The 12,255-nt window shown below is 43.8% G+C and overlaps 1 protein-coding gene and 1 pseudogene across 2 annotated transcripts; one reads left to right on the forward strand and one right to left on the reverse strand.

The window, feature by feature from the left end:
* Positions 1 to 4,522: 4,522 nt before the first annotated feature.
* LOC123123740 (rust resistance kinase Lr10-like) lies at positions 4,523 to 8,438 on the reverse strand. 2 transcript variants are annotated; one of them, XM_044544335.1, is made up of 4 exons: positions 6,673 to 8,438; positions 6,331 to 6,596; positions 6,053 to 6,201; positions 4,523 to 5,913 (listed from the first exon to the last, which is right to left on the reverse strand). In XM_044544335.1, exons 2-4 carry the CDS (start codon positions 6,468 to 6,470, stop codon positions 4,760 to 4,762), a joined length of 1,443 nt encoding a protein of 480 aa, XP_044400270.1. In that variant the 5' UTR covers positions 6,471 to 6,596; positions 6,673 to 8,438; the 3' UTR covers positions 4,523 to 4,759. The 2 variants fall into 2 exon arrangements, with proteins under 2 accessions (XP_044400270.1, XP_044400269.1); XM_044544334.1 differs by having other exon boundaries at positions 6,331 to 8,438.
* LOC123123739 (rust resistance kinase Lr10-like) lies at positions 8,181 to 11,173 on the forward strand (annotated as a pseudogene).
* The last annotated feature ends 1,082 nt before the right edge of the window (positions 11,174 to 12,255 follow it).

Consider the following 12,255-nt stretch of genomic DNA (forward strand, 5'->3'; position numbering starts at 1 on the left):
AAGTGCTAGCAGACATCAATTTTTTTTTAATGTATTTATAGTTTCTTGAGACTACATAGCTTGACTTGAATTGATTAGCAAAAGCCTTGGAGGCTGCATGAAATGGGCATTCATGATGTAAGAAGTTGCATGGCAATCAGGCAAACGAGGCCAACAACAGTTTCGTAAAACAATTTCTTTTGATTGTATATATATTTGTTATAGTTCGTTGACTAAAGTACATTTTTAGACCCTCATCCAACCGTAAAGTGTGGTTCTCGTGAGTTTTCGTCCTTGATTGTTTTTTGGGTGCAATCTCTGTCCCTCAACTCTTAATACCAGGTAGATTTCGTCCAGACAACGATATTCGTCCACCTAACCCTGTTTTGACTTCACGTGGCCACATCATGACTCGAAGTTGGCATAGGTTCTCTCTGCCCTCTGTCATCGACCTGACGACGCTCCAGCTCCCCCCGCTTTAGATGTGCATCCGAACACGGGAATCAAGGCTATGAAACAACTCCAAAATCATGTACATCCACTTCATCCCCTTCCCTAGCCACCGAGCCCTCCACCTGAACTCCACCGAGCGTGGCTCCCTTCATCTGCATTGCCGTTGAGTGGAGCCTGTGCAACGGCTCTTGCTGCTACATACAGCCTCCGCAGTCACAATGGTGGTGGATCTCACCAGCGAAGGGGCGAACGTTGATGAGGGAGTGGAGTAGGATTGTGTGCTCACAGACACTGATTGGACAAAGCTCAAGCGAGAGGAATAGTGAGGGACTAAATCTACGTCATATTACAAGTTGAGGTACAAAGGTTCCACAAAAACATACATTCAAAATCGGAATTCATAGATGAATAATGCGCTGTCAGGACTAAATCTACCGTGCATTCTGAGCCGAGGGATGAAAATCACACCAAACAAAAGTTTAGGTGCGGAATCCAAACTTCGTGATAAGTTGAGGTAAAAAAAATGCATTTTGTCAGATATAATTTTTGTTAGGACTAACCTACAGGCTACAGCTTCAAATCTTTTGGGACCAAAGGAGTACGTATATAATTGTTTCTGCTATACTCATAAAGACAGAATTATCCATTAATCCACATATATATGTTGTCAACACACAAATCTAGGAAGTACCAGACTCCGGGTAGATCAATTAGTTCATCCAAACAGAATTGTCAATGAGTTCACATATCTAACATAATTACAGTGCATATGACCAGTAACAGTATCCACACTCCATACGGGATACGGCGTACCCAGAATATGTCAGCCGGTGACAGGTTATGTAGGTTATATATTATTTCATGGTCTTCGCATTTTTCCAAAACAATAATGAAAATCTAGGTTATGTATGTTATGCTGTTCAAAAGTACCCAGGCTATTTAAATTGAAACCTATAATAAGTTCATAAAGATCGTTTGTGTTTGAATTACATAGCCTTACAGGGTCGACTATGCAAATCAAGTACGTAGTACAAAGCTTTTAATATTTACTGATGTAAAAAAAAGCTTTTCATATTTACACTCCTCGTAAGATAGAAAAGATAACTGAACAATTGGGCGGACCTCGCTTCTCGTTCCCCTCCGTTTCTTCTCCGACTCTGCTTCAGCGCTCAAGGCGTCCTCCTCCACCCACGCGCCGCCGCCTCGTCCAGCGACAACTCCCCTCCTCGCCCAAATCCTAAACCTTAGAGCCGCGACCTCCTCGACACCATCACGACTAGATTACGACTGCTTTGGATGAGATTTCTCTGCTTCCCCTGATCCATCGTGCTTGGATCGTTCTACTGTTCAACTTGGTTCTGGAATAATCGGCAACGCTGAAAAGATGGCTTCTGGGGGAGTCACTCCTAAGATTAGGAGGTGCAATGGGCGCCCTGGATTCTCCAAGGTAAGAATATAATCATGCCCCTTTCTTCTTTCCGATATCAATCGGTTGTTCATAATTTGTTGTCCAACTCCCGTACAAGATTTATCCTATGTAGAATTTCTTAGGAACACACAAAGATACAAACCATTCTGTTTGAATAGATGAACATAGACATTCAGTAACTAATTAAATAGATCCATAATTTCGCAGGAACCAGAGGAGGGAGATAGACTCAGCATGCTGACGGATGACATTTTACTGTCCATCATGGGGAGGGTCGATCTAAGCACAGCTGCAAGGACGAGTGCGTTGTCTACACGGTGGAGGCGCCTTCCTTGGTTGCTGCCCGAGCTCAACGTTGATGCCAAAAATTTCCTGCCAATTCAACACCCTAACGGTATCGAAGGGAACGATATGGAGGAAGCTATGGCATCTCTAACCGAGGCAACAAGGAGCTTCTTGGTTAACCGGCAAGGAGAATCCAGGATCTCAACTCTGCACCTTAAGATCTATCTGATCAACAATTTCTTGTGCAAAGTTGGCCCACTAGTAGGCGACGCAATCGAGAGTGGTTTGGTGAAAGATTTGGATCTCTCCATTCTTGGTAAGACAGATCTTTCGCACTGTACTGGGGAGGATATGCTACACCGAGCCCAAGATGGTTTTTTCAGTGCCTACCCAAGTGTGCTCAGTTGCCTCACAAGACTTTATCTACACAGTGTAGGCTTTGACAACTTGGACATGCACCATGTCGTGTTTGACTGCTGCAAGCAACTGAAGCATCTAACCCTTGATAATTGTGATACTATTGCCAGCTCTCTGTTTAAGATTGAAGCACCCAATTCAAAACTCCGTGTTCTAGAAATCATCTGTTGTGGTTTTGAGAGACTTGAATTGGTCTGCCTTCCGAAACTGGAGACGCTCGAATGTGAGACTTGGACATCGGTGCATGCCCCTTTGGCCTTTGGTTTCGTCCCATCTCTTGGAGAACTAGGACTCTTAGATGGTGCACAAGGTTGGCAACATGAATTTAAATTAAGTGAGCTTCTACATGGAACCACAAGCATACATACTCTCACATTGGATTCCAAGGAAAAAATGTAAGCTGCAGTTTATTGCCATCAAGTATTCACATTCTTTTCCCTTTCTGTATCCATTGTCTTGTCACGACTTTGACAGTTATACATCATGCATGTGTTTATGCATGATGGTGAATCAACATTTTTTTTTAATTTATTTATTCTCTGGTCAGATTTGGATGCAACATGAAATGAAGCAACTCATCCCCGCATTCAGTAAGCTAAGGAAGCTGTCTGTGCGTGGTATCTTTGTTGAATTCGACCTTTTATGGACGGCAACATTTCTTTTGGCGGCACAATGCATGGAAATATTACATATCGAGGTGATGTCTCAACATTTAGGGCTTATTGTAGTTCTTCATATATTTTGGAGCAAAGATGTTTAAAACTTACATATGTATTGAATTGGTCGCACAAACACAGGTATGGGAACATATATGTGATGACAAGTCGAGACAGTTGTATGCCGAAAGAAGGACTCCTCCGTGGGAGATGCACTTTGATGGCTCCAAGAACTGGCATTTGAAAGAGCTAGAATTCACTGGCTTTAGATCACTAGAACAACAATTTAAGTTTATAAGGCTCGTGCTGGAGCGAGCTCCGAATTTGCAGACGATAATTCTGAAAGGAGATGAGCGATGTGAGTACTGCGATGCTCTTGATACACCTCATACTTCGAAATTTCCGAAGAAGAAGGATGAGCAAGAACTGGCGGTTAGACGAATTCGAGGTGACTTTTTCTCGTCAAATAAGGAGTTGTAAGAAACTAGTCAGAGAGGGCATATCTCAGTCGATATAATATTTGATATTTATAACTATTAAGAAGCATTACGTATTGCTCTAGGTGTGGCTGGAACCATTTGCAAAGTTGCTAAAGCAAAGCCCTCAAGCTCCTCGTTGTGAAAATGAATTTTCGTTTATTGGACAGATGCAACTAAACTGCTTCATGCGAAATGTAATGCACTAGACTAGACCCAACATTATGTGTGTGCCATATTTTGGGTGCTTTTATACGCTAGTTCTTGAATCCTGGATCTCAACTTTGCACCTTTAAGATGCATCTGATGATCAACACGTTGTGCGGAGATGAAGTTGGTCAGTAGAGAATGGTTCGGTGAAAGAGGAGGTTCTGCACCACGAGATCACAAGAGGAGGTTCTGAAACAGGCCTTGTACTACCCACAACCAAACCATTTTGTTTCTCGTGGAGTCGGTTCTGCACCTTTAACATTTTGTGTCTCGTGAATGATTTTGTTTTGCTAGATAAAACAAAACAAAATGCAGAACCGACTCCACGAGAAACACTGCTACTACTCTGTTCCAGTAGCCCAACTTCCTCCATTTGATCTACCCTAGATTCACCGTTGTTTTCATAGAAAAAAAAGAAGGAAGATTTTACTGCTCCTTAACGCAGCATCAAAGCAATGCATTCTGCACCCGACTCAACAAAAAAAAAAGAGTTCAGCCGTCAAGTGAACAAAAGAGACTGGAACGACTGGATGAGACTTGCTTGCCCTGCAACTCTAGTATCTTGTGCCGCCCTACTCTGTAAATGGGTAAGGAAGGGTTGCATTCAGAGTTGAATGAAATTTCTCCAACATTGTTTCCATTTTTTAATAACCAATTGAGTACATTTCTTCCTAATCCGCGACCATCAGGCGGTCACCAAAATTCCAGATTATCTGACATATATTTGTCAGGCGCATCCACGTACAGCAGCAAGATTTCAATCATAGTACACACCGTAGCACGGCACTGCTACAAAAGAGTAAAAACCAGTAAATCTCACTGAACCGTGAACCCACTCTACTGACTACTCTTGACTACTCTGCATTTCTAAGACCAGCGCTGTTGTCTTGCGTAGAAGCATCATCAAACTCATCATCCTCCGACAGAGCAGTCAGCTCAGAGAAGACGTGGTGAGAATCCGCAGCTACAGGGGCGTGCTCATCGTCACAGAAGAATGGCCTGGAAGGCACATGCAGGCCTTCAACGCCACCTTCGAGCATCTCTATGGCCTCGCTCATCGTCGGCCGATCGTGAGACTTCATCTGGATGCAGCATAGCCCAACGAGACAAAGCTTCCTCTCCAACTCGTGCATCTCATCTGCCGCGGATATCTCACCCACTTCTTGTTGCCTTGTTAGCCTGTCGTACACCCAGGACGGGTAGTACGCCTGGCTTGAGTTTGATGCATTCGGGTCAGCATTCCGGCGTCCTCCTGCCATTTCCAGTAGCAGCATTCCGAAGCTGTAAACATCAGATTTGCTTGATACCACACCAAAGCTCCGAGATACCATCTCAGGAGCTATGTACCCAATGGTTCCCCGCATAGCACTCAACGGCACAAAGCTGTCATCCCTTGGGTACAGTTTGGCCAGGCCGAAATCAGCAACTTTGGGAACCAAATTGGTATCGAGAAGAATGTTGTGCGGCTTGATGTCGAAGTGCAAAATCTGCATGTCGCACCCCTGATGCAGGTAGTTGATACCCCTCGCAATCCCCAAAGCAATCTCATTGAGCTTGTCCCAAGAGAAGCTCCTCTCCGACGAAAAGATGTATTTGTCAAGAGAACCATTAGGCATGTACTCATAGATTAGGGCCCTTCTCATTTCCTCCGAGCAGAACCCCATGAGATGGACCACGTTGACATGGTGGATCCTGCCAATGGTGGAGACCTCACTTATAAAATCTTCTCCGTTGCAATTGGAGCTACCTGCTAGCATCTTAACAGCAACATGGATATCTCCTGGGAGAAGAACACCTTTGTAGACTGAGCCATAGCCCCCTTGGCCCAATTTATCTCTGAAATGCCTTGTCACTGCGGTGATGTCAGTGTAGCTGTACCTGATTGGGCCCACCATTTGTTGCATCCGCAAGAACTTCTCGACTGCATCAATTGTTATCCTTGTTCTCCAGTACTTGTAGGCAAGGAAAGTCAATACCACCAGTGGCGGCAGCATGAACCTGCATAGTACTGCATAAGCAAATTTATGCAGTCTTTAGTAATAAGCTTTCATGATCAACAAACTGCAAATTTCCCATTTTGGGATGATAGAACAGACAGATAAATAAAGGGACTAATAGTTAATCAATAATAAATGGCTGTGAAGTACCAGCGGTTATTGCAATCCACTGGGCAATCCACATGGGAATTGCTGCATATGCATATTTTCCAGGTATACGAGGAAACAAACGAGTTAGCAAAAGATCCAAAATCTTTTCCCACGTATACCTTCTAGACTTCAGTGCACTGATTAATTTGCTGCAAGACCATGCCAAGGTTCAGAAAGGAAATTCATTAATTATGTAACAATTAGATGATGTAGACCAAGTGTGTGAGCGTGTGTTGGTGCGTGAGAGAAACAGAACAAGCAAGATTTCCAATACTCACCCAATACTGAGCAACGGCAAGGGTCCAAAGCTTGTTCCAAGATCTTGCGGAAAACTAACTGCAAATCCGTTTCTCATGGATTCCACGACATCTCCATAATTTGCATAATATGGCGATCTCTCGCCTTCCAAAATAGTCATAGCCAGGTATCCACAGGAAGGCTTGAGGGCGAAAATGTCAGTGGGATCACCAATCAGCACATAAACAAAAGAGGAGCTCGTGCTGCGGCAAGCAACCGGTAAGTAGGGACTATTGTTCCTGACCTCCTGCGAGCAATTCACGAAGGTAGCAAACATAACTGAGCGAGGGGCCAGTTCATACATGTACTCCGAGACTTCTAACCTTTCAAGGCCAAAGAGGTAAGGCTGCGGGTTCCGGCGAGGAATAGGGCAGCTGCTGCTCAAGTCCAATTTGGCATCGACAACCAAGAAGGAAGAATTGGCATAATTTATCTCAGTCACAAAGTATGTCCAGCTGTTGATCGTAATGGTAGCCCTGCTATCGGTGCAAGCCAGCTCGTACAATGTAACTCCGCACTCGCCTGGATCACCTCTCCGGCGGAAAGGGTGCCGGACGTCTTGCAGATGGCCGCAAGAAAAAGGAGAACAAGCATGACGACGCCCCTGGATATCAGCTACAAGAACTGCAAGCACACAAAAGAATGTTATGGCCTTCAAGGTAGCAGAACCACGAGCCTCACCAGGAGTTGCAATGTTCGCTCTTGTTCTGCCTTCTTTTCAAGTCCACTCTTGTAATGCTACGATTCTTTCGTCCTTATGAAAGAAAAAGAAACAAGTGGATAACAGGTGGCAGTCACTTTCCAAAGACATATCAAGGGCACAGTTAGTATGCTGTTGCTAACCCAGACGTGTATTCTTTCTCCAAGCCACAAAGGTCAGGAGAAAGCCAGTAAACAGTTTCCGTTGACACCCCAAAAAAATTTTTGTGCTGTCATCTCATAAGGTGCTACTGAAATGGCATATGAATTAAACTTGACAATCTTTACACAAGATGCACATATTCTGCCACAATATTCTAATCCTATCAAGGAAATACACGACAAATTCTGCTTCGAAGAACGGCCAATTCAAATTGTGCCGAACATGGATTTGTGTTTTTCGGGGGATGATAGATTTATCTTTTGAAAATGTCCACATCTGCCTGCTGTGCGGCCACATGAACATTACAGCTTGGAAATATTCTCACATAGCAACTATTCCTCGCCCAATCAGTTATTTATTTCCACAACCCCTCTGGCAGATAAGATGGGACGGGACTGGACTCGAGCAAGTCTACAATCACAGTCAGACAGCTATAACACGGCAGGAGGCTGCATTGAAAATTGGTATTCTCCGCAGCTTCACGTTCATGTCCATCTCCGCAGCTTCACCTTCATGTCCTTCTCCGTTACAGCAAACCAAGATGAGTAAGTCAAAGTTGTATTCAATTTGAATTTGGAATTTGGTGCCACGATAGATGCATCTTCTGTCCATACCCAGAGTGTGACCACTTGAACATGACAGCTTAGAAATATTTCCACATAGCGACTTCTCCTCACCCAATTGCTTGTTTATTTCCAAACTTGCCCCTCGCTGATGATTGGACTGCAGCAAGTCTACAATCACACTCAGACCACTATAACACGGCAGGAGGCTGCCTTCACAACCATAATTAACCTTGGGCACAAGGCTGCCAGCTCAACACGAGTAGCTCTGTTAATTTCAGCAACAACCGCCGATCATTTACATCTTCCATTTTAAAGAGATCATTTTTTTACTCATACAAAGAGTTGTATTGTCTTGCTATTTCCCTGCCTTCACCTTTACCTTTCCATCTCCGGTTCAGTAGAGATGACTAAATTTCTTTCCATAGCCATCGTCATAGCTTCTCTTCTCAGCCATGGAATCGACATGGCCACAGCTTCAACAGTTTGGGGTGACCAAGATTTCTTCAAACAGTGCCCATGGTCCCGGTGCAGCAAAAATGGACCTGAGATCCGGTTTCCGCTCCAACTTGAATCCAGCAATTCATCATGTGGAGCAACATGCGTGAAGATAGAATGCTCTGGCCAAGACACTGTCCTACTTCACCCATTTCTTGGCCCATTCAATGTCACTGCCATAGATTATAGCCGTGCCACACTTAGCATCGCCCCGCTTGTGCAAGCGTGCCATAAAGTTCAGAAGTTGATCTCGCAAAGTGTACCAGCCAACTCCAGCCATCAGTGTAGTCTCTACGGTGAACCAGGAAAGCTTTTAGGCTGTTCAAGGGAGATCCCGCCAATTCACAATTTTATGGCTAGCCCATTCTCCTGCCTTAGCAACGCAACCCACTTCTCATATTTGGTGAATGCTAAACAACCCGTGTATGTTCTTCCATTGAACTGCAGAGTCATCTCAGATGTTGTCATTCCGATATTAGGTAGCCCAGAGCTTTGGCAGCTGGAAGAAGAGGCCCAGAGATTTTATGAGATGAAAGTCTGCTGGTATACAGGGTCATCATCCGTTGCCTTCAACTGCACACGGTGCGAACAAGATGGGCGACCCTGCGCATTCAGCTCACAAAGGAATCAAACATTTTGTGTGCCTCATCCTCACGGTATCGTTTCTAACAGAACAAAACCTATTTTATGTCTTAACATAGTTTAATACTTTAAATGCTCTCAAGAATCTGCAGTTTTTATAATTCAGTTATTTACTTCTGCTTGAATCTTGTAACTTCCAGGAGATTCTCTGCTATCATATTTTTCTGAATCAATACAGCATAGCGCAACAGAATCACACAAATTAGACTAACTACTCCCTCCGTTCGGAATTACTTGTCTCGAAAATGGATGTATCTAGAACTAAAATACATCTAGATACATCCATTTCTGCGACAAGTAATTCCGAACGGAGGGAGTACCTATAAAGGGAATAATGGCATGTTTCCCCTAGCAACATGCAGTTATATGTTTACAAGTTTCAGAATTGTGCGAAGTCCTAACACTCCAATGGATATGCATAGGGCCCAACTTAATTGCTAAGAAAAAAAACCCAAAACCGTAGCAATGTAAAATTATGCATGTTCAAGATGTCCTATAGTTTCATCAGATGATGCGGGCCGGTATGACAGACCGGTGACCATGAGGTGAGAAATAGATGCTTTTGTAACCTTTATATACACTACCTTACCCTAATCAATCTCCAGTAATGACTCCTGTTAGTCACCAGAGATAGCACCATGAAAAAAAAATGCTTCTCATGTTATATTTTCCAACAGGAATATGGCTTCTGATGATATCAGATGAATGTAAAGACCATTTATCTTTTACATATATACTAACATTAATAGGATGTTCCTAGAAAACCAAACTTTATCCTATCCCACTGGCCATGTAACAATGTTGGTCTTACGTACTTCCTCCTACTCATACAGATATTCTGCCTTCATTTCAAAACAAAGTTATTTTGCCTTTTATGTACTACTAAAACCATCAATGAGATCTTATTGTCCTCTTTCATATTTGCAGGTTCACATGTCAAAATCATTGCAGGTACTACTTCAATTCAAATTTTCCTTCTGCTACACTTTTTTTTTGGAACAAAAAAATGTATCTGCTACAGATAAATTATTTAGCTATTCTCTTATCCCCATTAAATCTGTAAGCTACGGCTTTCTATCATAAGACAATGTGCTGACTACCTGTACATTGTATTTATGCAGCTACATCATCAGGGGTTGCCTTTGTTGTTCTTGTGTTGACGGTGGCTACCGCACTCTATCTTTCACTGAAGACGAGATATAACAGAGAGATACATTTGAAGGTTGAAATGTTTCTCAATACACATGGAAAATCAAAAGCCACAAGGTACACTTTCTCTGAAGTTAAGAAGATGGCGAGACGGTTCAAGGTTAACTTAGGACGTGGTGGATATGGAAGTGTATACAAAGGCGAGCTACCAAATGGAGTTCCTGTAGCTGTCAAGATGCTAGAGAACTCTATAGGAGAGGGACAGGAATTCATCAATGAAGTTGCAACTATTGGACTAATCCACCATACAAATATTGTCCGCCTCCTGGGATTTTGCTATGAAGGAACAAGACGGGCTCTTATTTATGAAATCATGCCAAACGAGTCATTGGAGAAATACATATTCTCTCGTGACTCTAATATTTTTCAGACTCTCCTAGTACCTGAAAAAATGCTAGATATTGCTTTGGGCATTGCAGAGGAATGGAATATCTACATCAAGGATGCAACCAGCGCATCCTCCACTTTGACATCAAGCCTCACAACATCTTGCTGGACTACAACTTCAATCCGAAGATTTCAGATTTTGGCCTAGCAAAGCTGTGTGCCAGGGACCAAAGCATCGTTACATTAACTGCAGCAAGAGGCACAATGGGCTATATTGCACCGGAGCTATATTCCCGGAACTTTGGGGGCATATCTCACAAGTCAGACGTATACAGTTTCGGCATGCTGGTGTTGGAGATGGTGAGTGGTAGGAGGAACTCAGACCCAAGGACCGAGAGCCAGAACGAGGTATACCTCCCGGAATGCATCTATGAGGAAGTTATCGCTGGCCAGGACTTGGCGCTTACAGGGGACACGGCAGAAGAAGAGAAAGAAAAGGTTAGAAAACTAGCCACAGTGGCACTGTGGTGCATCCAGTGGAACCCAAAGAACCGTCCCTCGATGACAAAGGTGGTAAACATGTTGACAGGGAGGTTCCAGAATCTACAGATGCCCCCAAGGCCTTATGTCCCATCCGAAAATCATGCTATGCCTTAAAACACATGGAGAACAACATCACCATGATTTTAGTCGACATATTGATTGGTGTTGGATAGCACAAACATGCACCTTATTTCTATCTTTCTACTCTAGCACATGTTGTACCAATAATCAGTTGTGAACATGTCATAGTCGAAACATATATGATTCACATTGAACTTATTTCAGTAGTTTGGTTGATTGTCACTGTGCATGTATGCCATAGTTCTATCCTGACAGCTGAGATACAAAAAAAAATCTGTCGATTACCTTATATTCTGTAGTTTCAGTGATACAGGAATCCCCCACATCCAATTTTTCTGCAGTACAGTCATCCCCAGGAAGATGAAGGCATGACCTCGTCACTCCGGAATCTACAAAACCAAAATTCTCCCGATATAAGAAAATGATTAGGCTGCACATGCTTTGCCTCCCAGAATACACACCTTCCGTCCCTACAGTTTTTGGATCTGTAAATAAGCGACACTGCAGTTTTCTAGACCCGTACCAAACTAAGACACTATCTTGGTCTGTAAACGTGGGATTTATCGCCACCTATAATAGTACACAAATTATCAGAGACTTGCCTTAGTTGTGCCCGGGCTGGCATTTCACCGAACACATGAAGGGCGCACCGCACAGGCAGAGCCGGACGATTCCCCTCGACCTCGTGCGTCGGCCGGACCCAGGGCCCCGCACGGCCTACACCGGCGGTGCCGAGCGCCGACCCGGAGGAGCGCTTGGTGCCGGAGACGGCAGCGAACGCCTGTGCTGAGAGAGACGGAGAGAGCTCTCCTTCTGTCGGCTCTGTTGCTGCGAGAGCGAGACGGAGTTAGGCGTACTTTAGGAACTATAGAGACCCCGCGCATTGCGGCGGGAATATGCAGAAACAACTATAATGCGCACCAAAAATCTTAAGGAAAAGTAAAAATATTTAGGTTAGGGATCACAACATTATTAGTATCTCAAATGCATGTCATGTTAACCGATTTTGTATGCTTCGGGAGTACAGAACATAATACTTTTCAATTTTAGCGAGCGAAAAGTTGTAACAGGCCCCGGGAGTCCCTGGCACCCCTTTATCCTACCTGTTGAGGCCCGCTGAGAGTCGTGGAGTTAATTGCACTTGGTACCACACTTGCGCACCTACTCACGAATCAGTACCA

Source organism: Triticum aestivum, chromosome 5D (genome assembly GCF_018294505.1).
Source record: "Triticum aestivum cultivar Chinese Spring chromosome 5D, IWGSC CS RefSeq v2.1, whole genome shotgun sequence".
Taxonomy (NCBI): Eukaryota; Viridiplantae; Streptophyta; class Magnoliopsida; order Poales; family Poaceae; genus Triticum; species Triticum aestivum.

Coding starts and splice junctions, on each gene's coding strand:
- LOC123123740 (XM_044544334.1), bottom strand. CDS start 6,653: ATGTATGAACTGGCCCCTCGCTCAGTTATGTTTGCTACCTTCGTGAAT. Junction 6,202..6,330: donor TTGCCGTTGCTCAGTATTGG/GTGAGTATTGGA, acceptor ATGGTCTTGCAG/CAAATTAATCAGTGCACTGA. Junction 5,914..6,052: donor GTGGATTGCAATAACCGCTG/GTACTTCACAGC, acceptor TTGCTTATGCAG/TACTATGCAGGTTCATGCTG.